This window comes from Cynocephalus volans, chromosome 1 (genome assembly GCF_027409185.1).
Source record: "Cynocephalus volans isolate mCynVol1 chromosome 1, mCynVol1.pri, whole genome shotgun sequence".
In the NCBI taxonomy this organism is placed as follows: Eukaryota; Metazoa; Chordata; class Mammalia; order Dermoptera; family Cynocephalidae; genus Cynocephalus; species Cynocephalus volans.
This window is the reverse complement of record NC_084460.1, coordinates 173,318,126-173,344,157: the sequence shown is the minus strand read 5'-3', so window position 1 is coordinate 173,344,157 and position 26,032 is coordinate 173,318,126. Positions and strand designations below refer to the sequence as shown.

At 39.4% G+C, this 26,032-nt stretch overlaps 1 protein-coding gene across 5 annotated transcripts in view; it reads left to right on the top strand.

The window, feature by feature from the left end:
* Window positions 1–1,460: 1,460 nt before the first annotated feature.
* Window positions 1,461–26,032, top strand: part of APP (amyloid beta precursor protein) — a 261,228-nt gene continuing 236,656 nt past the window's right edge. For 3 of the 5 annotated variants that reach the window (XM_063097075.1, XM_063096987.1, XM_063096914.1), the window contains exon 1: window positions 1,461–1,680. In XM_063097075.1, coding sequence (XP_062953145.1) covers window positions 1,624–1,680 — 57 coding nt within the window. In that variant the 5' untranslated portion in view covers window positions 1,461–1,623. The remainder of the gene's footprint in view (window positions 1,681–26,032) is intronic. The other 2 variants (XM_063096825.1, XM_063096744.1) reach the window with 1 other exon arrangement.

Below are 26,032 nucleotides of genomic sequence, written 5' to 3'. Positions count from 1 at the left end.
ATTTCAACGTTGTGTCACTTGTCAGATTTGGAAGTACCTTAGCTTCAGTTTTGTGACTTATAAATGAGAATAATAATAGTAAAGGCCTCTTTGGCTTCTGAATGAGATAAACGACATTAAGCATGTAACCAAATATTGCATGACAGCGAATATTTGTCATTATTTGTTTAGGATATTTAAAGGGCATTCGAGGAAAAAGTCATCCAAGGGTCAGGACTGAATGCCTAGAGTAGGGCAAGACAGAAGACAACACTTAGGGCGGCTGGTAGAGAAATGCTGACTCTCGGGAAAGAAGTGGGCAGCCCCCGCCGGGCCACCACTCCACAGCGCTAGGTGTCCAAGGCAGGTGGCTGCGGAGCCCTAAGCTGCGCCAGCGTGGACTTCATTCCCTCCCACTAGCCCCACGGGGCCTGTGGCGTGGTGACTGATGCCACTTAGGAACAAGAACAGGGGATACATCTGGGCAGTTCTAGACCATTCTAGAGTCTCCAGATACTAACTGGGCATTGGACGGTTTGTGTTTAATCTAGGAGAAAGTGGCTCCACAGAAGGTTCATTTCTGTAATTTAGGACAGACACAATGAAGAACAAGGACAGAGTTTGAGGTCAGAAGTCCTTAGCTACGAGGGTCTCATAAGAATCATCTCTCAAGACCTCTTTCCTCCCTTTACTTCATCACCATCTCAGATGAATGTCACATCGTGGTGGAGAAAAAAAATCCCTGCTGACCTGCTTCTCTAAAAAAACCAAAGACTAAACTAAAATGGAAAAAAATGTAAAGAAGAACCAAAAAACCAAAACCCTCCTTTCAATTAGAAAATGGGTCGCTGCTTCTTTGCCAGGCCCCGCGCCTTTCCCCTTTGATTCGTTCTAAAGATAGAAATTCCAGGTTGCTTGTGGCTGCCTTGGACAGAAAAAAAAAAAAAAAAAAAGAAAGAAAGAAAGAAAAGAAAAGAAAAGAAATGAGGCTTTCGCTCTCTCCACCAGCAAAGAAATCCTTTTTCCTTAAAGCTGTGCTTGCTCCCATTCTCTTCCAGAAACGCCTGCCAACCTCCCCGCACCGAGACAATAAAAAAGAAATGCGGACAAACACGCACCCCGGCAGCAGGGCTTTCTACGACATCCCGACAGGCCTGCGGGGTCGGGTGACTCAAGCTCACGGGAACGAGCGGGGAGCGCTCCCGACTTTTCTAGAACCCAGACGTCCTAGGACTCACCTTTCCCTCATCCCGCGCAGTCCCCCTCCTGGCCTCAGACTCTCCCCCTCCCACCGTTCCCGGAGCCCGGGTGGGCCGCGGCCGGGGAGGCGCGCGGGGTGCCGGCGGCGCCGAGAGCGCTGCACCCGTGGGCGCCGGGGCCGCGGCCCCTCCCGGCGCAGCTCCCCGGCGGCTCCGCTAGGGGTCCCTCTCGGGTGCCGAGCGGGCTGGGCCGGATCAGCTGACTCTCTGGGCTCCGAGCCCCGCCGCCGCGCTCCAGCTCCGTCAGTTTCCTCGGCAGCGGTAGGCGAGAGCACCCGGACCAGCGCGAGCGCAGGGGCCACCGGCGGCGGCAGCACGGACAGAGCAAGGGCGCGGAGGATCCCACTCGCACAGCAGCGCACTCGGTGCCCCGCGCAGAGTCGCGATGCTGCCCGGTTTGGCACTGCTCCTGCTGGCCTCCTGGACGGCTCGGGCACTGGAGGTGGGTGCCACGCCTCGGAAAGGGTCGGGGGGAAGGCGGGCACGGTGAGGGTCCGCTTCCCGCAAGTCTTGAATCCAGAGAAGCCAGGGACGGTCAAAGGGACCCTATCTCCCCTCCGCCCCGCTTGCGGGCGCCCTGCGCAGCTCCGCCTCCGGCCCAGCCCTGCCCCGGGGACGCGCGCTCCGGCCCGCGGAGGGGGAGCGGGCGAGGCACAGGGCTTCCCCGGTCCGCGACAGCCCCGAGCGAGAAGTGGAGGGGACGACCCTGAGTTCAGACCCTGACTCAGTTTCTGTCTCGGGAGCGGGGCCCAGGGGAGGCAAGGGACACCCAGATTGGGGGAAGGGCGAGGGAGCACGTGGGGAAAAGCGAAAATGCAGCGTCCCTGGATCCAGTGCCCGGCCGCAGATCACAGCCCTTCCCTTCCTCTCGGGCCCTGGGGAGGAGTCGGGACAGTTCGGGACGCTAGGGGCCCCTCGCTTCTCCGTCCCTGTTCATCTTACCGTCTCACCCCCCAACCCCCTTCCTTGCCTGAGCCGCTCCCCTCTTCATCGTCGCGGCTGCCGGCGGCGGCCGCCTGGGTGCGACCCTAGCCGGGGTCGCGCGCCGCCTGCCGCAGGCAAACTTTGTACATCTCCGCGTCGCCCTTTTGTGTAAGTTGCGAGAGATGGGAGGGGTCGGAGACCCACAACCTCCCCGCACCTTCCTCAAGCCTGCACGTCCCGGGCGGACGTTGGCACCTTCAGCTTCTTTCCGAGAGGGAGAAGGTCCCCGGGAACAAAAGCCGCGACACCCCGCCCTCGCCGGCCCCGGGCGTAGTGGGTTGAGCCGCGGTGGTCTGTGCGCCACCCAGGCTCCCGCCCGATTCCTTTCCCGCTGCTGTGCGTCTGCTCGGGAGGGGGCTGGGCAGCTGCTGGGGCCTTTCTGCTTCCCACCCCCGGATCACTTCCGAGGCTTGTTAATTCTGTGCTGGTCTCTAAAGTCCTCGGGGAGAGATATGCAGAGAGTGGGGTGTGCGTCTGGAAAGGGCAGCGACGGGTGGTGGGGAGGCACGGGCTCTCCCCTCCTGTGCATCGAAGGAGGTGTTTGGTTAAGGCGCGTCCTCCTTCCTCGCAGCTCTGGGGACTCTGGTTTAGTCCCACTGGGGGCACAGGATGATGGGGAGGGTCCGTAGGTTCTTTTTTTTGTAGGGTGCAGATAAAAGGATTGAATTGAGTGAAGATTAAGACGGAGAAGATGGCGCCTCTGCAGTGCAGCAAAGAAAAGCTGTGGCGGCTGCAGCCTGGTGAAATCCACCCACCACTAGGTGTATAACAAGTCTTCCCCATTCACCCAACTTCGAACGTTCAGCTAATGCCTGTGGAAAATCACTCTTTTTCTTTTTATCTAAAGATGCTTAGAAGTTGTTTGCGTGACAGCGAGGGCAGAGGAGGTTGTGTTTCTCATTGGTTGGGTTCTCGTTCGGTATCTTATCGTTTGCAACATCCCCTCCCCCCCCCTTTTCCTCCTCCTTTTCCCCTATCGCATAGTAATTTTCCAGAAAAGATATTTCCAAAGAAGTGTTTTCCTGTAATTCCACTGAAGCTGTGCAGACTATCACACTATAACAAATTTTTAGTCCCTAATTTACAAGATCATCGAACTTTTTTCCTTTCTGATTTTTACCCACAAGTGTCTGAGGAATCATTCTAGGGCTAGTTAAGACAAGTTTTAAGAATCCAAGAATTTGGTTTTCCATGTTTTAAGAATGTATTTAATGAAGAGAATTCAGATTTCTCCTATGATAATTTTATTTATATGATTATTTTTCCTGAATTGTTTTCCTACAAATTAAAAAAAACATTAATTAAAAGAATATGATAACTTTTATTTTTGAAGGTTTTGTCAAAACTTAAATATTTAACTTTCTTGAGCAGTATATTTTTCTGTATAAAAAGAGGGAGCATGTAGGCAGATAGGATTCGAATTTATTTTTTGGCCTGTTTGTATTTCTTTGCTCTTGGCATCCTTTTGGATATTTCCACAGGTTTCTGTCACTTCCTTCAAAGGGCAGAGATGAGATTCACATTAGTCTATTGTGCAAAGTGTTGGTAGAAGGGTAGATTATTCACTCTAATGTTTGAGGGGGATTTATCCACTTCTATCTGTGTTCACTGAAAAGATGTAATTACGAGGTTACTGTCTTTTGTAGAGCTTAGAAAATAGGTCTGCTGCAGGTGGCTCTAAAAAAATGAATAAAGGCAATGAGAATGGGGTCTTGGCTTGCAGGAAACGTTATTACTTGGATTGATTTTGCCTGGTGTATTGATAGAGTTTATTGGTATGAATTTAACAGACCTTGACATTTATTTATTTATTAAGACTTGCTTCCTCTTAAATTTTATTTTCCTATATGGGGGTTTAAGCTAATCACAATCATCTTGCCTTGGTGGTGGTGCTAATTCACAGATTATAGGAACCTTCCACTTACTACTACTGCCCGAAAGGTAGAAGCCTGCCCATTGAATAGTGAAGCTCACATTGGATGGTGATCTATAGGGAGTCACTGTTTCATGCTAGTCATTAGGAAGCCATAATAAGTGGCAGGCTGTAAAAGCTTCTGTTCCCCTAACCAGCAGAGGCCCCTGAAGCACTTGCAAGTCTATTAGTATTACAGAGAAGTTACTAGATGAAATAATAATTTCTGGTCCTGACCGAAGAAATGAAAAAGAACATGCAAGATCACAAGGTTAAATTAGGAATACCTGATTTTAAAAAATGAGAAAAAAATAATGTGATCAATTGAATATTGGTTGGAAGGAAAACGGAGCCTATCTTTGTGGTTAAGGCATTCTTGTTGCTAGAGGATCCCTATTTTATGTTACCATTTGTGGCATACTAGAGTCTTCTGTACAGATATTTGTATGAAGGTTGTCAGTCATTCTAGAAATAAACATAGCTATTAAGTGCCTTTCACTGGCCATTCAGCTATCACTGAAGTGTAATGAAATTCGATAGAAATCTACGTTCTGTTTCTGCAAATTTTATTACCTTTAAGAGACTTACAAAATGTCTTTCATTTATACATTTCTTTTTAAGTTTCTACCTTGTTATATCAATTATGAATGCACATAAACCTGTACAAATGTAAAGCTTCCAGAATGCAAGATTTAGTTTGCATACACCTCATTACCCCTCTCCCTCCCCCCAGAAAGTTTGCTGTGTAAATAAAACGTGCACAGGATTATAAAAGAAACTAGAATTTGTTAAGTACTAGAAGGAAAGTACAGATTAAGTGGTCTACTGAGTAAAAGTGTTACAGAGTAAACATCCTATAATTTAAAGAGTAAAGGAACAATGGGATGAGATAATCATGGAGCATTTCCTGGTAGTAAATTTCTAGGCAGGTTTGTATCCCAGGTGTGGGGAATAGAGGCTGTCTTTGCATGAACATTATTTGTTTACATGCCTCTCTCCACCTGTCCCCTCCCAGACAGACAGTTTCTCTCTCTCAGGCCTAAGTTAATGGGTAGGGTCTTTGTCTTCAGTTTTCTATTGCCTGTGCCTGTTTTAGAGCCAGGTGCAAGTGAGGTTCTGAAATAATCAAAGAATGAGGAAGTGTGGAATTTGAGTTGATTAATCCCTTCATATATTCATTAGGGAGACTTTTATTGATTCTCTTTTTGGGCCAAGCCCTGACCTTCAGCTCTGAAGACATTGTGGTGAGCAAAACAGTGTTTTCCTTCATGAAGCTTCCAGTCTTGTGGGGAGGATGGACAATATACAAATCATTATAAGTATGGGTTCATGGACTGTAACAGATGCTGGTGCGAGGTACATCCAGATATAAACCCTTGGAAAGGCTGTCACCCTGTCTCACAGCCAATATTCAGATACACCCTGATGAATGGGTGGGGGAAGACAGAGGGGTAGAGGCTGTGGAAGCTCAGGTGATGGGGTGGGCAAGCTTCCAAATAAGCGGGTTTAAGTAATAAAACATATATGTCTTAATTTTTGTTTTTTGTTTAAAAAAAAAAAAAGTGAAAGGCAGACAGTACCCAAACCATCAGACTGAATGTGCAAATGCAAACCTTAGTAAAGGGGAAATGTTATGTAACTATTTTTTCAGTTTAATGTGGATAAGCATAAGAAATAACCATTTCAGTGAGGGAACTAGTATTTTCCTTTGAAAAGAAATGTTTGGCAAATTTTCAGATTAATCCTGGTTAATAGATATGCTTTACTGATATTTCTTAGGATTAGAAATCTACCAAAAACTGGATTAGAAGGGTTGCACTGGAAATAAAGTAATTCATTAAAAAAAAAAAAGTCTGGACATGTTTGTCAATTGATAGTTTTATGAAAAAGTAATGCTTAATAGATTAGCTAGCTGACTGGTCAGAGTTCACATGTATTAAACAGTTTATGTGTGTTAAATCTTAGCTGCAATAGGGAGCTAAGAGGCCATTTTATTTAGATTTATTTTGTATGGCTACATTTTTTATTCTTTTCTTTCTGGCAGCTGGCCAGTACAGGGATCCGAACCCTTGAGTTTGGTGTTATTGACACCAGGCTCTCCCAAGTGAGCTAAATGGCCAGCCCTATATGGCTACATTTTGAAGAGGCATGCAATGGAGCTTCAAAGTGAACATTGCTAGAATTATAGTATCTTATGAAAGATGATAGTAAACCCACCTCTATGGAAAGAACTGGAATTGTTTCCATATTTATAATGTTGAGTATTTTTGTCTTTGTGGCTGTTTGGTACAAGGATCTAAACCCTAACCTTGGGGTTATGACACTGTGCTCTAACCACCTGAACTAACTAGCCAGTCCTATAACGTTGACTTTGATTTCAGGCGTGATTTTAGGTCAGTAACACTGAGTCATTGACTGTTTCCCAGGTGTGTAGAGAAGGCAGCGTTGCAAACTGATTGAGACTGGACTAGGACAAAATTGCCTGGGCACGAATCCTGGCTCTGTCTCTTTTGAACTATTGACTGTGGGCAAGCTTCTGTGCCTTTGTAAAATGGGGATAATTGTATTTATGGGTGTTAAGGATTAATATGTATGTAAAGTGTAAAACGTATTAATATATATGTAATTGAGTTAATATATATGTAAAATGCTTGAAGTAGTGAATGGCACAATATAAGGACTGTATAAGTGTTGTTACTATTATATATGATGATGATGTAAACTGAGTATACTGAAGTCTCGCACATAGTTAAAATTAAAATATGATATTTCACTTAGTGGCAGTTTGTTCTCCATAAGAATGAATAAATTTTATTTAAATTTAAAAAACACATATCATACAGCTTTTAGAATACATGTTCTAAAATTTCATTTATTACTTATTCATATATTTTTTATTTCAGTTGGCTTTCTGGAAAATATTAAAATTTTTGCTCATTGAAAAATTTATTTTTTAATTTTCATTGAAAAATTTTAACAGTACAGAAATGTAGAAAAGCATAAGCAGTTTTTACACAAATGAGGAAGACTTCTATTTTTAATGTGTACACTGGCAGCTTGCCACACGTCTAATATTGAGCAAGTTTATACACTGGCTCGATTATTACCTCAACTTATTCATCGGTTATCAGCTCTGCGCAAGGAGCTGTGAACAAGCTTGGTTTAGTTTTCAGCAAAACCTTTTCTAGAAAAATGAATAATCAGGGTTTTCTGACTGGACAGAAATGGAAGACTTCAAATGCCAGGAAAAAAATTTTGGTCCTAGAATGGAAGCTTGAAGTGATATTACCTGAGGACAGAGGAAACCAAAATGCAGACTGCTCGAGAATGAAGCATTTTCCTAAGAAATCACTTTGAAAATAAAACGAATTTATATAACCAGCCATATTATTGCTATTACATCGTTAAAACTTAGTAGTGTGATCTTCTGCTTTATTAAAACTATATATTTTTTAAAAAATCATGTTTTGCTTATAAAATAAAAGGTTTTTAATCTCAATTTTAAAATTAGGCTAAGGAGATTTGAAAGCTTTGAGTACGTGAAACTGGTGATATTGTGGTGAAATTATGATTAATATGTTGCAGAATCAAGAAGCAAAGTCCCCAGGAATCTATGTGGATTTTTCTTAACCAGCTCATGTATTTATGATTGTCCTGCTCAACCAAAAGAAGTCAAGAAGTGGGCTGAGGTAGAAGGATGTAAATACAGAAGCTATATTTGTGTATGTTGAGTATGCCTGTTTCAAAATCGGAAATGCCCCCAAAACTGAAACTTTCTGTGTGCCTATGTGGCACTCAAAGATCATGCTCAAAGGAAATGTTCATTTGGGCATTTCAGATTTCAAATTTTCAGATTAGGGATGCCCAACCACTCTGTATCTGCATATATTTCCAAAATCCAAAAAAAAAAAAAATCCAAAATTTGAAACACTTCTGCTCCCAAGCATTTCAGATAAAGGATACTGAAGCCGTAATAAGCATCCTGCTCAGAGTAGATACAGTGCAGAATGAATGCGATGGTTCCAGACCCACATGTATAGGGTCGATGAACAGGGATAAAGAATAAAGAAGATAAACACTTTGGACAAGGGAGAAGAAGAATAAGCCAGTTTTGCAGATGAATGGATCCTGATGAACACAATGCATTGATTTCTTAAGGTTTTATTAGTGATGGACTCAAAACAGTGATTGAATCTCCTAATTTCCAAATGGTCTCTCTTTTTTCTTCCCATGTTCAGAAGATTTTCACATGAGAAATTTGATTCAATGAGACAAATTGTTACTTTTTTTGTTTTGTTTTTTGGTGATTTTGTTGATATGAAATTGTTCTTTGCCTGATTCTTTCTCTAAGAGAATCTGATAATTTGTCCTGTGCTCTCAATTAGCTTTCAGAGAAAGCCACATACTATCTGCATTGAAGAATGTTAAGGCATCCAACATGATAGAGACTGATGAATTACTTTTCAGCCTTAAAGGATACTTATGAGAATAAGAGATCTGTTGTATAAAGAAAAGTCATTTGTATTAGGTGAAGAAATGCATTCTTACTCCTTTTGCTTTGCTAAATTTCGAAGCTTTAATACTATAATATATGTTGACCCGATGGATCACCCCCAGCTCATTTGTTCACTTTTTCCTTGTCTGTGTGTTCTTTATTGGTATTTTTATAGTAAAATTAATGAGGCAGCATAAATTTCATTTTTAATAGGAAATAAAGACAATGATATTATCCATTAAGGTTTGATAAGTTCAAAAAAGGACTTTTTATGTCTGTTCCTACTATTGGATGAATTTTCAAAAACATTGTTTTTATAAATACCATTACCCAGTTATTTTGTTTGTAATTGAGTTGATAGGCACACATGATAAAGATAGATAAGCACTATTTCTTAACCATATTTATTGATTTTTGTCAACTTTCAAAAAATAAAAAATCCTTATCTACTTGGAAGGTTGAACCTTTAAAATGTTTTTTTTTCTTTTTGGTGGCTGGCGATTACAGGGATCTGAACCCTGGACGTTGGTGTTATCAGTATCACACTTTCCCAAGTGAGCTAACTGGCCAGCCCTTGAGCCTTTAAAATTGATGTAGGCTGGCCAGTTAGCTTGCCTGGTTAGAGCATGGTGCTGTTAACACTAAGGTCAAGCGTTCAGATCTCCAGACCAGCCAGCCACCCAAATCAAATTAAATCAAATAAAACTGATATAAAAGTTTTTGAAATCTTAGCTTAAGTCTTCAGAGACTAATATTAAAACCTGTCATATAAAAAGTCGTATTTAATAGCAAATATTCTCTATCCTGATGTTCTTAATTGCATATTGTGGTTTGTTTAATACAAATATGGTTTTGTCATTGCAATATGTTAGTTTGAGGATATAAGTGAAGAGTTCTTAAACTCCCATAGAAATGTGCAAATATGCAGACGGATTATTCTAAGGATAATTTATTCATATACTTACATATTAAATGAATTAGCAATTTAAAATTAAAATCAAATTTCTGTAGAAAAGCTCCTACCTTATATTCATACACAGAGAAACCTAGATTCTTAGAGGCACACCCAGTAAAGAAAAGTTTACTCTTTCATTTAACAAATGTTTTGGAGGTCATTGCCCCATGGGAGCAGTGAGGGGTAGACAGAATAAATAGGAGGTAGTCAGTAACTTGGAAAAAATTAAGTTGGGTAAGGAACATAGGGGAACACTATGTGGATGTGTGTTTATGTACTATTTTATGTATTATTATCAAGGAAGGATTCAGATAGGGTCACTACCCAAATACAGACTTAGATATCTGGAGGAGAGAACTATATATTCACTGGGATGTAAAAGAATAACTGGGGACAGGATCTATTTTGGGGTGGTTAAATATTAAAAACAAAAATGGTGGTGGGGGAGAAGTTAATATGGATTGTGATCATACACTATTTCTTATAATTTATTTCATCACTCACGACAATGCCTTACATCTAAATACTTACAGTAAATACATGTTTACTAAATATTTGCTAAATATTTTCAATGAGTACTCAAGAAACTTTATATTGTGGTGATTAAGGATTACGGGTTTGATTTCTTGACAGTTGAGGTAACTTCTCTTATGTTTAAAAACTAAAGAAGATAGAAAGAAAAAGCGCTTTAAATAAGATTCATCTTTTTCAGCCTTTTCTAGAACATTCTATTGTGGAAGAGTTTCATAAATGCTGTCAGTAACTTAATAATATTAGTCCTTTGTAATTCTATTTCAGAAATCCAGTAAAAAAAGAATAGTATCCCAATCAATTGAGAGTGCCTAAAAGTGATTTTGTTTGAATAAGATAGTGGTGTTTAGAAAGAAAATGTTGTATATTGGATTTAAATTGAGTGGCCATCAAAATGAAAATTTTGTTGTCATTGTCTTTTTTTCAGTTTGCTGATTTTTTTGTTATTTGAAAGCTAGTATTTACTTCTGACTTCAGTGTAAGAGCATCAAAATTGACCCTTTAGTTCAAGGGCTTGAAGCCAGTCCTACTATATGCCATTAACTTGACAGGCATTGAAAGTCTAATTGAGGCCATTATGATTAGCATTGTATCTTGCTAGTCTTTTCTCAGGCTTGTTTTTAGTGTTTTGTGTCAAGTGTTAAATCCTTTTATACCACAGAATCCAGAAAATTTAAATCTGATACATGTAAACCAAATTTTAAAATCTGATCGTTGTTCTGTGGGGGAAAAGTTCTTGGCTAACTGGTAGGATGTTTGAATGTGAAGGTAGCTTACATATTGCTGCTAGTTAGAGGGACTTCAAAGGGCTCCACTTTATTTATTTATTTATTTATTTATTTGTCCTTTTTTGTGACCAGTAAGGGGATCGCAACCCTTGGCTTGGTGTCGCCCTCACCGCACTCAACCAGTGAGCGCACCGGCCATCCCTATACAGGATCCGAACCCGCGGCGGTAGCGCCGCTGCGCTCCCAGTGCCGCACTCTCCTGAGTGAGCCACAGGGTCGGCCCAGGGCTCCACTTTAAAGAGTACTTTTATGACAAAATTGCAAATTTGGAATTGCTGCTTTACATGTTTAGTGAAGTGTGTGAGAAGAAGGAATCCCTGAGGGAAGCTGGAAGATTTGCAGGTGATGATAGGGTAGCCGTGTGACTCTGTGGCTGAAATAGAGTGGAAGCGTCATTAATTTATCAGCGTGGCCATTAAAAGTATCCAGGACAAAGATAATGAATGATGTGGTGACAGAAAGGATATACTTAAACAAGATAGGAGACAGATGTACCCTCTTTGAGGACAGTCCCTTTCTTTGTATTTTCCATTTGAATATTTCACTTTGTGTGAGTGGGACTCAAAGGTTAAATTTGTATCATTGTGAATTTTCTGGATCAGATTGTAAGGATGTAAGGTAGTGTTCAGTTTCTGGAAGTATTTCTTATGTGCATGTGTTTTTTAGTTGTGTTTCATTGATTTAATAGTAAAGCCAATGAAGAGATGAGAAAAAAATATTAGTGTCTTTTTTGTCCTGGAGGAGAAAAGACATTGGATAAAATATCATTCTAAGAGTTTATCATGTGTTACATTATTAATGCTTTTTAGGAACTCTGACATGTTGGCCTCATTGCTCCTTTGCTCATTCATATCAAAGGTTGAACACGTGAAACTCAACCCTAACCCAAGTCCATGATTGTTCTGTGAGCAGGAGAAGGGAGAGTTTAATGTAGGATGTTTAATTGGATATTTGGATTATATGTTCACTTGTTCTGACCCTACTCCAGATTTTCTCAGGGTGCTTCTGATTGACTTCTGTGATGCTGACACTGATTTGAAGTTAGAATTTTTAAAATTAATTTACTATCTCACTGTTTCTCCCTCTTATCTCGGATTTTTAAAAACATCATTCATTTTATGGACATGTACTGGATGGCATGTATATGTCAATTATGACAGGAGCTCTAGAATCTGGGTTGAGCAGTAAATAAACAGAGAAGTAGTTCAGTCTGTGCCTAGAGGGATTTTGCAGCCTGGTAGGGGAGGAAAGAGACGCAGAAATAATTAGTACCGTGTGCCATGTGCCAAAGGCTACGGTAAAGGATATACAAAGTCTTCATAGAGACGGCAGGCAAGGGCTAGTCAGTTAGTTCACGTGGTTACAGTGCTGTTCTTTTTTTTTTTTTTTTTTGTCTTTTTCATGACCGGCACTCAGCCAGTGAGTGCTCCGGCCATTCCTATATAGGATCTGAACCTGCGGCGGGAGCGTCGCTGCACTCCCAGCGCCGCACTCTCCCGAGTGCGCCACGGGCTCGGCCCTACAGTGCTGTTCTGATAACACCAAAGTCATGGGTTTGGATCTCCAAACTGGCCAGCTGCCAAAAAAGAAAATAGAAGGCAGGCAGCATTTGAACTGGGTTTCAAGGGTGAGTGGAGGAGAATGGGAGGGGGGCAGGGGGGAAGGGCACAGTTCCCAGACAGAAAGAACAGTGAGGGTGTAGAGGTTCAAAAGAGGAAGCCATGGGTGTGTGAAAGATGGTGGGGGCAGGGTAGGTGATTAACGGCTTTGGATGCTTTGATGAGTTTGAACTTCATTTTCTCAGCAGCGGGATACTTCAGTGTTAAGGGACGCCCCAACCCCTACTGACCTTAACATATGCATTCTGCTTCTGTACAAATCGCTTGCTAAAATAAATGGGGGAATAAACAGAGTAGCATGGCCAACGCCATTTTAGGCACCTCTGCCATTTTAACCTGGAAAGTCCCTATGGGGAATCCAGGGTGGGGAGGGGCTACAGGGCTAACCACAAAATTAGCTTATGTATTGCTGGCTTGCTTGCATTGGCTAGATTGTGTCAGGCGTGAAAAATTCCCACCTACCTAGCTAAAAATAAAAGCTGCGAGAGGTTTCAACTTGGGGCTGTGCACTTCGATTGGCCTGCGTAGCCCTGGCTGCCAGCAATAAACTCTTTTCCTTTTCCTATCACTCGGTTCTCGTGGGCAAATTTCTTTTATCTGTCGGACGTTGGCCATAACATCAAAATGTCCCTTAAATGGGGCTAGTCATTGATGAGGTTTAGGAGCTTTTTTAGAAATCCTTATCAATGTCTTCTTAATCTCATTATGCAGATGGTGACACCTAGCTGCAAGGGAGGCTGGTAAATGTGCTCTGTTAGCATTGTCACCAGGAATATATTCTAGGTTCTCTTCTCAAGGATAAAGGAGAGGTAGGATATTGGGTGACAACTGGCTAGGATGTAGAGGAAAAACAATACCATAAAGAGATGTAGAGGGAAGTGAGTAGACTAATAAACATTGTGAACCAAAACAAAAATTCTTCAAGAGCAATTAGAACAGGTTTTTGGGATTTGCCCGCTTCTATGTATCTGCTATCTAACCACATAGGAAGCACATCTTTGTGGAGTGATGGAGGAGGAGGTGGGGGGTGCTTTTTTCATGTTCATGGCAGAAACACCCAAGAGCTGAACCTTCACTCTAGCTTATTGAACTTAAGAGGGTTCAAACTTTTGTTGCTGGGAAATCCCTCCAAGAGGAGGGCTGGAAAAAAGCAGTAATTTCAGTGGCTCAGTGGATAGCAATGTCAGTTTACTTTCCCGGTTGGTAAACTATCTTTCATTTGATGTAGAAGCTTCCCCAAAGTGACTTTTTGTTGTTGTGCTTATTCTTTGAAAGGAATATATAAAACAAGACTTGAAGTTTTTAGAAAAGAGCACGATACTGCGAACCTGTTTTGAGCTAGATCTGCCTCTCACATGGCCCCTCTTTTCTGTTGGTACACAGCTGTTCAGATCTGTTATGGTTACCTGTGTTACCAGAACAGAATGGAAAGGTCTATGGAAAAGAAGAAAGTAAACCTTAATATATTTATATCAGTAAAAATAGGACTGCCATTTAAAAATTCATTTTAATTACTTGTCTGTTTTCTTACTCATATCAATTATTTAAAGGTGATCAAATGAAAATATGTCCCAGAGAGTACATGATGAAATAAAGATGTGGGAAAAACTTATTGTACTGAGCAGGCTTGCTATAATTATCAGTGTTAGGGCATGTTTGGAGGTTTGTAGTGGGCATTTTATGTGCACCTAAAGATTTGTTTAAAATATGTCCCAATAGTTTGACATATTGTACATGGTTCTATCTTAAGGAAATGTCTTAACTCTCATGGTTCCTTAAAAGCTGCTCTTGGTTGTATTTTTTAACTCATTTACTTTTGAACCCTTGGTTCCCTTTAAGAGTAATCAAAAGGGTAGTTAATTTTAAATCTTGGCATTTCTTTTTTTAAAAATTTTGAAGGGTCTAAGAAGAAAACGTTTTTTATCTTACCACTTCTAAATACTGCCTTCAGAAAAACAGAATTTGTATGTGTCTGGAATAGTTGCTAATTGATGTTAATTGTTTTATCTCCTCCTGTGACTGCATCATCCAGCCTATGCCCAGCCTCCTGGTGCCTTCAGCCATGTGAGGTCGGATGCTGATGACCTGTTCTTCCTTCTTTTCCTTCCCCTTGGCAGGTGCCATTTCTGTGTGTCGTTTCCAGACTCCACCCCTGGAGAGAGGCGGGGGAGAGGGCATCAGATTTGGAGATGTTGAGTTGCTCAAAGTCACAGGAATATTAACAATCAGAAGACCAATCCCTGTCCTCTGACTTCCAGTCTCTTCACCTTGATTCTTCCTTTGTTCCCTGTTGCTGCATCCACTTTAATATGTACTAATGTTAGGTTGTTGCTATAAGTTAAATACTGAGCTAGGAGCCTAAAGAAAATCTGGCCCACTTGAGGAAGGCATAACCTGATCGGGACAAAACTCTGGGGGCAGGATGAGCAGAATTACCAGGCTCATCTATGGCCTCTCTGGAATAGTGATGTAAGATGATGCTGGGCCCAGTGATCAATGCCTTTTTTTGTTGTGGGCACTGTTGGAGTAGGAATGGTTGGGGGACCCTTTGGGACTCAGAGTACATTACTCTGAACACGGTTAAAATGTCAGCTGCTTGCTAAAAGGAAGGGAGATAGGCATGTCATTACCGTACACGTTTCATTGTATGTATGTATGTGTATGTGGACATATACATATTATAAGGAATTGTACTTAACTCTGTTTCTGGGTATCTGGTAACACTGGGGTTAAGCTTTCTTTTTTCTTGTTTTAAAAGACTGCTCATGTGTGTGCCCATAGTTCCTACCCAATTATACTTAAAGTATGATATTTTTTGACAACTTAAGCCCAGTGCACTTCTGGCATGTAAAGTAGTTATTTTCAGAATGTAAGCAAATGTGGAAAGCTTACCACATGGCTGGTGGGTTGGAGAAGAGGAGATTGGTGTTCTCCTGTTGTATACTCCTTGTTGTGAAGTGTTTATTTTACAGTATGAAAACATGCATGATGGATGAACTTCTAGAACTGGAAGTTGTTTTGTATTTCATTCCTGAAATATTTGTCAGCATAAATGTTGTATATACTGTGTAAGAGTGCTTTGAAGACAGTTTAAGTTTATTCATATGAGTCAGGTTTAATGATTTTAGATTTAGTGTTAAACTTAATTTTTCCATTTGAACCTTAGGACTTCTCATCTGTGGCTAGGCTTTACCCACAAAGGAACTATTGACCTTTAAGTTAAGCATGCACATATTTTCTTTATATTCTGATGAAAATAATTGAATTTTGCCAATGCTGATGTATGGGACAATATTTGGAGGATTCACGGCTTGCAGGAATGAATTAAAAGTACAGGGATAGCTGTATTTCCTTTGACAGTTGTCCGTAAACCTTTAAACTTTAAAAAAAAAAAAAAGCTACAATTTTTAAAGCAGTTTCCCCTGTATTTTTTCATAGTAAATATAACCAATAGGAACAGAAATTTAGGGTTTTAAAATGTTAGGGGGAGTCATTTTTTAAAATTATGTTTAAATTAGATTTTGAATTGGGAAAGAATTAACAAGTTCATTGTAGGAAACTTAGAAAAAATATATAAATCATGCATAATCCTACCTCCTACAAATGTCTGTTTTATGTCATTTTTATAAAGGATTTTTGAGATTATGATGCAGATTCCATTTTATTGCTTGCCGTTATAAGTTCTTTGTAAATATAATGTTTAATGGACGTATAAATCTGTTTAGGGCAAATGCAACTGGAGTTATGTAAGCGTGTACTTGTGCTTTTTCATTTGGCATTTCCAGCCTGAAGTTAGGCTGGAAATAGTGATGTAGGAAAAGATTGTGTGCTAAATACCTGGTAATATTTTAATTATTGCTACTCTCAATAGTGTTCAACATGGTGGTCTTTCAACTATAATATACTACTTAAAGAAAATGAGATGAACAGAAAATATAGAGATAATCAAAAATAAAGAAATAGGGCTGGCTGGTTAGCTCAATTGGTTATAGTGTGGTGTTGTAACACCAAAGTCAAGGGTTCAGATCCCTATATCAGCTAGCTGCCAGAAAAAAAAAACAAATAAATAAAATAAGGAAATCTGACTTAGTAATTCAAACAAGCAATCCTCTTATTTTGTGATTCCATGATCACTTTGTGTAGGCAGAAGTCTGACTGTAGGAAGTTGTTAGACTTGATGGGCAAACATAGCTGGTGCTTCAATGTAGACATTAGTGAAATAGGGTGTTTTAGTCCGTTTTGTGTTGCTATAACAGAATACCTGAAACTGGGTAACTTATAAAGAAGAGAGGTTTATTTGGCTTACGATTCTGGGACAGCTGCATCTGGCACGGGCCTCAAGCTGTTTCTACTCATGGCGGAAAAGTGGCAGGCAGCTGGCAGGTACAAGCAGATCACATGGCAAGAGGAAGCTAGAGAGAGAGGAGGTGCCAGGGTCTTTTAAACAACAAGCTGTCGCGGAAACTAATAGAGGGAGGGAACTCACTCATTTATCTATCCTCCCCCAGGGAGAGCATTAATCCATTCTTGAGGGATCCACCCCCACGACTCAATCACTTTCCAACACTGTCACATTGGGGATCAAAATTCCACATCAGTTTTGGAGGGGACAACACATCCAAACTCCATCATTGGGATTTCAATTTACTTGAGCTATTCAGTGGGACCATTAATTGGGTTATATGATGACACAGATTTAAACAAAGATCGTCCTTCCCATCTCCCTGCTGTTACAGTCTCTCCTGATTTTATGTGGTTAAAAAACAAGGTAGAAATATTACTTCTATGAAGTTCCCAAAGATAAAAATCTTCAGCATTCCTAAAGGTAAGAGTCTTTATCCACAGAAGAGAACTATATCTTTAAATTTAGCCACATGTGATGAAATGGTGCTTCCATAGAACTCTTTGTAGAACTCATTCAGCCAGACACATGATCTTTGATTATGGACTGCTATTCACGTGGTCAGTTGTAACCAGTTTTATATTCTTATATTTCATATTATAGGTTTTTGGAGCAAGGAGTATGCTGTTTATTGTTTACTTATTTTAAGTAAACACAGTACTGGAAATGTATAGTGAATAAATGCTGGTACTGTTGAAAATAGCATAAAAACCATAGGAATTCTAATTGTGAGAAAACAGTGATGTAACATGGAAATTCATTCATTTATTCAGCACATTTATTGAGCACCAATTCTGTGCTGAGCATTGCAATATAGGCATGAAAAAGGACAACTCCCTGATGTCATGGGGCAGCTACCAGATCTATATATTTTGTGCCACTTAGTGGTCAGTACTATGAAGAAAAATTAAGCAAGTAAGAGATGGGAGAGAGAGGCAGACTCTAAGAATTATGAGGGGATCAGAATATGCCATCCCAAAACATGCCATTTGGGCATAAGGATTATCTTGAGCTATACGCAATTGAGAAAGACACAGGAAAAGCTTTCTACGTAGTTTTTCTTTTGTGAAGGTATCCACTTTCTCCTTTCCCATGCCAGGAAGAGGAGAGGATTCATCACTGGAGACCACTGGAGAGGGCACTGACTTTAGTCTGCATAAACAAACCTGACTGAGGGCTTGCCCGGGTAGCTCATTTGCGTAGAGCGCGGTGTCAGTAACACCAAGGTCAAGAGTTTGGGGAATCCCCTTACTGGCCAGCCACCAAACAAACAAAAACAACAAAATAAACCACAAACCTCACTGAAATAACTCTTATCTTCTATTAGTTTTCCCCATGTACTTACCTTCACAAAACTTACTGTCCCTAGAATCCCAAACCCTTTTTCCTATGTTTTATCACATTTCCGCAGTTTAGCACTCTGTTAAAATGGTATATAAGTGGTCAGGCCTAACTGCGTTTTTGGGATTTTCACATTTTTCTATGAAGCCCGCTCTTGCCTCCACCCTCATATAGAAATATTAACATCAAATAAAATTTGCATGTCTTTTTTCCTGTTACTCTGTCTTTTGAGTTTAGTTTGCAGGGCCCCAGTTAACGATCACAGGAGGCTGGAGCAAAAAGTGTTCAAGCTGGAGAGAACAGTAAATGCAAAGGCTGTAAGGTTGGGAGTGTGCTGGGGTGTCTGAGGAAGTACATGAGATGTACAGACATCCCACCTGTTGTGTGTACATAATTTTTCAGTGATGGTTCACATTGATGAATCCTTTATAAAAACCAGTGGTAGGGGTCTTCCATACAATGGTACTTCAAAAAGTTTATGGAAGGGTTTGTACTATCTTTTAATTCCATTTTTCCACAAACTTTCTGAAGTACGCTCGTATTGAATTTACTCAGTTCGTGGAGAAGAATATACATTTTAAGTGAGGATTTTATGAAAGACATTCTGTATTCTTAACACTTAAAAGAGCTCTGAGAGTATATAACAATTCATCTTTGCCTCTGTATTTTAAAATTTAAGATAGGGAAAAATACTGTTTTATATTTGTTTCAGGCTTGTTTTTTGCTTTGTTTTGTTTTTTTTTTTTTGGTTCCAATGGAAAGACTGTGCATTAGAAATTTGGCAGGCAATCATACTATTGTTTGTGATTTATTAGTTCTGTAAAAACACCTGCATTTCTGGCATATGTAAAAATAGTGTGGAGAGAGGCTTCTTGGCTGTGGCAATAATTAATAATATAATAATAATAATAATAATAATAATAATAATAATAATAATAATAATAATAATAATAAAATTATTGTTGCTCTTTCTAAATTCAGACCCTGTTGGAAGTACTTCTCATGGAATCCTCCCAGCAGCCTGTGAGATAGCTACTGTTCTTCCCAGCTGGGAGGGAGCTGCCAGAGGGCCAGGTTCAAATCAGTTTTCATTGCCTGGACTCTCAACCACTTATCTCTCCTGCTTCTGACAAGATAGATGGGTGGAGTTCAGCCAGCATTTTCTCTTGGACTGCCAGTTAGTTTCTTGAGGAAGCAAGACTTGGAGTGCAGTTGATTGATAAGAAATACAACTCATTTGTCAGGCCTTCAGTTCCTGGCTGCTGCCCTTCATCCACCTTACCTGCAAGAATTCCTGAGGGCTGATGTCTCTACTTGGTGTCTTATCTCCCTTTGCTGCTACTATTCCCTTCATCACAATCCCATCCCTTTCCTTTCTCTCAACCCCAAGCATGGGAGTCCTGAGTATAGACGATAGTCATTCAGACCTTGGAGTTGAGTCATAACTCTGAATTTACTAGAAATATGACCGCAGGAAAATGATTTAATCCTATCTACAATGTGCCTGTAAGTAGGTTGATGAAGAGAAAAGCTGAATTAAGAATAAGGTATGAAGCACAGAACTTGACCCATAGCAGGCCCTGAAATGAATGAGAAAAAATGGCTCTGATTTTCATTCTTCAGCCTCTTGGTAACATTTCTCATGGGACCTTTCAGAACAGTTCTTGATGTTCAAGTGAACCAGGATTTTACCCCTTTGGAAATGCAGAGGCCAGGAAGGAGGCCCAGTTGCCTGTGGCACTGCTTGGTTTCACATTTCACTGTTACCAAATAGCTGGAAGGCCTTTTAACATCTCAACAGTTCATTGATAACATTTTTGATGCCTGAAAACAGAATGACTTATTTGTAATTCTGCATAAACTTTGTAGTCAAGTTGTTAACAGTTTGAAATGAGCCTCATTTCCTTGGTTTTTGTCCCTTCGCACCTGACCTGCTTAATGAACCCAGATGAAAAAGCACTTGCAAAGGAATCTAAAGAATGCTGGTACAGGATGCAGCTCTCCTCCCAGTCCACTTTCCTGCCCCTCCTACTTCTGCCCCTCCTAGTGTTTTCAGTAGTGATGGGCACCACTGACAGCTTTGGCTGCTTGGACCAGCTGGAGACAGCCACAAAATGCCTGGCTGCTGCTTCCTTTCAAAGATCTCTGCTAACCCTTTTGAAAACAAAGGGTTGTTTACCACATATCAAAGGGGACTGGAAAGGAGGTAATTGAGATCTCTTTCTGAAGGGAAGCGAGGCTTCTAGCCCCTGCAGAGGCTTCTGGAAATGGTAGTGGGTAGTGCTTGTGCCTTAGGTAGAATCACTTGCTTCTCCTAGGACCTGCTCACGTGCAGCTTTGACTTAGAGATGTGCGTTTCTGTTCACGTTTTATCAGTGTATTTCTCTACTCAAGTCATTAAGACTTTAGAGTCAGGAGAAAATCACCATGTACCTTTGGTGGTTTCAGATGGCCCTTAAATTTCATTGATTCACAAAATCCCAATTGAATAGAGCACTGTGTTTTTGTTTTGGGAGGGTTTTTTTTTTTAGGGTGGGGAGTTAACTGTGGGTTGGGGAGGGATTGAATTTTTCAAGACAAACCCAAGAGACTGCAGGGGGCTTTGATGTTTTGATTCTAGAAGGATATAATTTCCCTCTCCTCTATTGCTTTGGTTTGACCCTGGCATGTGTAAGGCCGTATCAGGTAAGTCTATGAGATCCTATTACATCCACATCCTGTGGCTACATCCAAGTGCTTTGAGGCTGACTTAGCACGGATTAACTTAACAGTTGCTCTGTGAAAACAGATGCTGTTTGCTCCTTATTTCTAATAAATTGATCAAGCCACTTAAAAGATATTCTTTTCCCTTTAAGAAGTCACATCTTCCTATGAAACTGTAGATCAGTAACCAAAACCAAAATACTTGTGTCTAAAATTAGTGTATTATATTTAAAACACTTGGCCTCAGGCTGATCATGACGTGTTCCTTTGCTGAATTTTTAGTCAGATGTTTATGTCTTAGATAAGACATATAAATGGCAGTGTTCAAATGTTATAACAGTCTGTTGTGTCTGTTTGACCTTTCACAGTAGCTAAATAATTTTACAGAAAGAAAATTATTTAACTTTGTGTGCTAGCACTTTGTCAAGTGAATTCAGTCTGAATGCAACAGATGAGACCTTAGGTAGAAACTTGAAAATGTACAGTGTCATCTGTAAAAATCATTAGGTAAGAATAGCAAATAAACAAACAAACAAACAAAAACCTGAAGAAAATATGAAGATACAGAAAGTAAAACACAGATAAATCAGTGGGACAAAATGGAAGTCTAAAAATAAACTTGTGCAACATATATGAGTATTTGGAATTGGTGCAAGATAAAGGTGGCTTTTTATAAAATCAGAGGGGAAAAGACGAATTATTCAGTAAATGATATTGGGATATCTGACTGTCCATATGAAGAAGCTGGTAATTATTTATGGTGCCTGTAACAAAGGCAACCTTCTTTATTCCACAAGTTGTTCTTACAAACCAGTAAGAAATACTAAATATGAGCATCTTAAGAGAAAACGATAAGCTTATAAGCATCCACTGTGAAAAAAAAAGAAAAATGAGCAAACATTTTTGACAATTTACTATGAAAAACATTAAGACATATGAGAGAGTGATATGATGAATCCTTAGGTATATGCCACCCGTCCTCAGCAATGGTCAGCTCTCAGCCAGTGTTGTTTTCTCTGTACCCCCTCCCCTCCCTGCCAATTCTTCTTTCCCCCTTGGTTAATTTGAAATAATTTCAGTCGTATAGTTTTATCTATAAACATTTCAGTATGGATGTCTAATAGAATCTCTGAAAGAAATGGACAAAAAAGGCAAAGAATTTTATAGTAACTTGTAAAAAATACACTTAGCCAATAAACCTATAACAATCTCGTTAGTGATCAGGGAAAGGCAAATTAAAGGTGAGATAACATTATTTTTTTTACCCTTTGATTGGTAAAGACTAAAAAGTTGGGGCCAGAGTTGGCATTTTCTTCTACTGTCAATTGTTACAAAAATTTTCAACAGCAACCATTCAAAATCTTATGTGCATACCCCTTGATTTAGCAGTTCTAGGAATTAGTACCATAGTATGTTACATAAGTGCACACTGATGATATTATTAGAGCATTATTTGTATCAGTTAAACAAGCCTTTTTTTAAAAACTATGTTGTACTATACAGTAGAATATTATGTTATCATACATTAAAAGTAGGCATGACCATACTGATGTAGAGAAATATCTAAAATCTACTGTTATGTAAAAAGGATTTACAAAAAGCAGGCATAATCACATTAAGGAATAATTTATATAAAAAATGGAGAAAATTTATGTACGTAGAACTTCTGCGAAAGATTCAAGTGAATCTGACAAAATTTGACTCTGGATAGTGAGACAGACTGGAGGAGAAGGTAGTACATATTTACTGTATATGCCATGACCTTCTGTATTACTTGAATCTTTTTAACTGTAAGCAGACACTTTAGAGGTTGCTTGGATGTAGTACTCCCTACTTTTGCCATTCCTGGTAGGTAGTTAGCCGGCTTCTAACAGTTGTCTCCAGAGACTTCTTCCCACAGATAAGCCATCCCATTCCATTTAAAACATCTCTAATGTTAGGAAGACATGTATTTTGATGTGATATTTAGGATTTTCCCAGTTGTTTTCAAAGGAACATTACTGTTATAAAGCTGAAACAGCAAGTTTTATTGTATTATAAAACTAGGTCATTTCAGTGAATTTCATCTATATATTTTCATGGACAGCTGATTATTATATCAAAACTTGCATTTGAAGGTACTGGCAACATAAATTATTAATTCAGGCCCATTTACCCTATTCTGTTCAGCACATTGAACATCAAGAAGTAATTCCCTCAATCCAAAATTTCTTGTGTTTGGCTCTTGTAATATTATTTTTCAGGTAGACACTAATACTAGCTATGGATTTTTCATGCTAAGGCAGAAGAAAACAATTTAATAGGATCTTGTCTCTCTCCCATTGAATTTTGTACTGAGATTTGTTATGTTTTCTGCATTTTCACCCGAAAAGCTATTGAAAAGAATTGCTCATGATAAAACATTTGTCTTTAGCTTATTTTGTATATTCTCTACAAATGGAAATTATAACTGATTTTTAAATTTAAGGTTGAGTATTGCCTTTCCTAAACCAATAACTAATGTTTTAATAACAACTTGGATGTGAGAGATTGTAACAAAATGCCCTTTGTTTAAGATAGAACATATTTGTGCAGTAAACAGGCTGAATTAAAACAATACATTGAGATTATATTAGGGGTAATGTAAACCAAATAAGAAACAGAGAGAGCATTAGTTCCAATTTACAAAGATGTGTGTAGTATAAAGATCTAGGTACTAATTCAGTATTTTCCATAGCTTTATAAGAAAGGCAGAGCAAATTCTATCTCAAAATAAAATAAGAATAAAATTAGGTTCAGTGAAGCTGCATAATTTGCCTCAAAGAGCAGTAAACAATATGGCTGAGGTTGAAATCAATTCAGGCTCCTGATACTCTGGCTTTAAGCTAAGTGAAATAAGCCAGACACAGAAGGACAATTACTGTCTGATGTCACTTATATGTGGAATCTAAAGAAGTCAAACTCATAGAAGCAGAGCCAAGTGAGTGTGGTTACTAGGGGTTGGAGGGTAGGGGAAATGGGGAGATGCTGGTCACTTGTAGTTATAAGATGAATAAGTTCTGGAGACCTAATGTACAGCAGGGTGACTAGTTAATAATACTGTATTGTATACTTGAAATTTGCTGAGAGTAGATCTTACCACATACAGAGAAAAGAATCTGAGGTGATAGGTATGTTAATCGGCTTGATTGAATTTGTGTATTAAAATATCACTTGTACTTCTTGAATATACACAATTTTTACTTGTTGATTATACTTCAGTAAAGATGGGGAAAAATAAAAGAAGTGACCTAACCAGGATGCCTCTTTGTAGCTGTATGGTAAAGTCAAAAAAGATAATAACTCTATTTCTTTTACCTTGAAGGGTAATCAATAACTTTTGATTTGCAAAACTTCATTATTTTTGAAGTCATCTTCATGACTTATCTTTATTTTTGCTTAAATATTTAATATTAAATATTTAACTGTAAGCATTTTTCCTTCCTTAAAATTGACTTTCCCACTCATTTTATGGATCTAAACTATTATCAGAATCCATTCCCATTCTGCCACATTGTTTTAAAAGTTGGAGGTTATGGAAAATAAAGTAATACTGAATTTTTTCTAAAGCTGTCTTTGACCTTAAATAAAGATTTTTAAATTTCCTTTTTTTTGGTGGTTGGCTGGTAAGGCCAGTCTAATTCTGGTACAGATGCTATAGACTTTGAATTTGTTGAAATCCAAATTGTCCTCTTGATGCCAGCTGTTTTGTCAGAGGCCTGACATAGAGGAGGGAGTTAGTGGGGATTAAATCACTGATAAACCTGAGATGGAATTTGGGCCAGCTGTGCCTCCTCCCCCACCCCTGACACTGGGCTTTGTGTTAAGAAAATCCTACAAAAGGAAACTGATTTACTGTCCTGAGGCTATGGCTGTTCATTGTTGGATCCAAAGTTGGCTCAGTGTGTGTGTGTGATCCACGCCTAAACAGCACGGCCTTGTTGTGCCTGGTGGAAGTTGGGTTAGGTCTGACTCACCCTCCCAAGGATGGAAGCTCTGGCCTGGGTCAAGTTGTGGTCACTGCAGCAACAGTGTGTTGGAGCATTCCACAGCTGCTTATGTAACTGAAAATGATTGGAGCCAACTCTCCCCCAGATTCAAACGGACCAATTAGAGGACTTGTTAGCACTCTGTTTAAGTGAGTTCTGTGAAGTAGACATTTTTTTAAGCCTGTTTGGGTAAGGTGAAACTCTGTCCTCAGACATACATGTATTTTTATAAGGCATAATGTTATTTACAATTATTGAAGTAGGGGTGACATTTACAAATTATTTGGTATCTATTTAATTTGGTAATCCATACAGTGCTATTCTTTAACCAGCATGATACTTTTCTTTGAGAAATACTTTTGTTCTGCCTGATAATTCTTTTTAATAAGATGTTTCTCATAGAATGTGTATTGAATTTTATAAAATTGTGACTACTTTCAAAATCAGGTAATTTGTAAGAAATGGCCATGGTATAAACACATAGTTCTCAAAGTGTGGTCTGGGAGTGGGTCCAGCAATCCATTTAACAAGCCTTCCAGTTGATTCTGGTGCAAGGTAAAGTTTGAGAACCACTAATGTAAACTTACCTGTGGAGTCACAAAATGTTGACCAGATTTTGAGCTTCTTGAAGAAACAACCCTTTCTATTCTTTATAAGGTAGAGGATGAGTTTTTACACAATTATTTGATAATGAATTTACATTTGAGACGAAGGTACCACATGATAAATTGATTCTTCTGTCCTTTTCTTTCCAATTATTTGCTTTTGTGCATTAACAAACCTTTTTCCCCTTATTTCTTATCCCTAACTTTAACATTGCACCGGATATTTCTTGTATCCCCTGAAGTTCAAGATATTAATCTGCCTTTTCATCCATGTTAAAATGTATAGACTCTAAAATCATGGTTCAGAGTAATGTGATATATACATAGTATAAGAATGTCATGATTTTTTTCCCCAGTCTACATAAAATTGCAAACACCTTATTGCCTGCCAAGAAAGTGAGCAGTAATGTTGAAGAAAGCTCTCCTTTTCCTTTGCTTTGACTAACGATGGA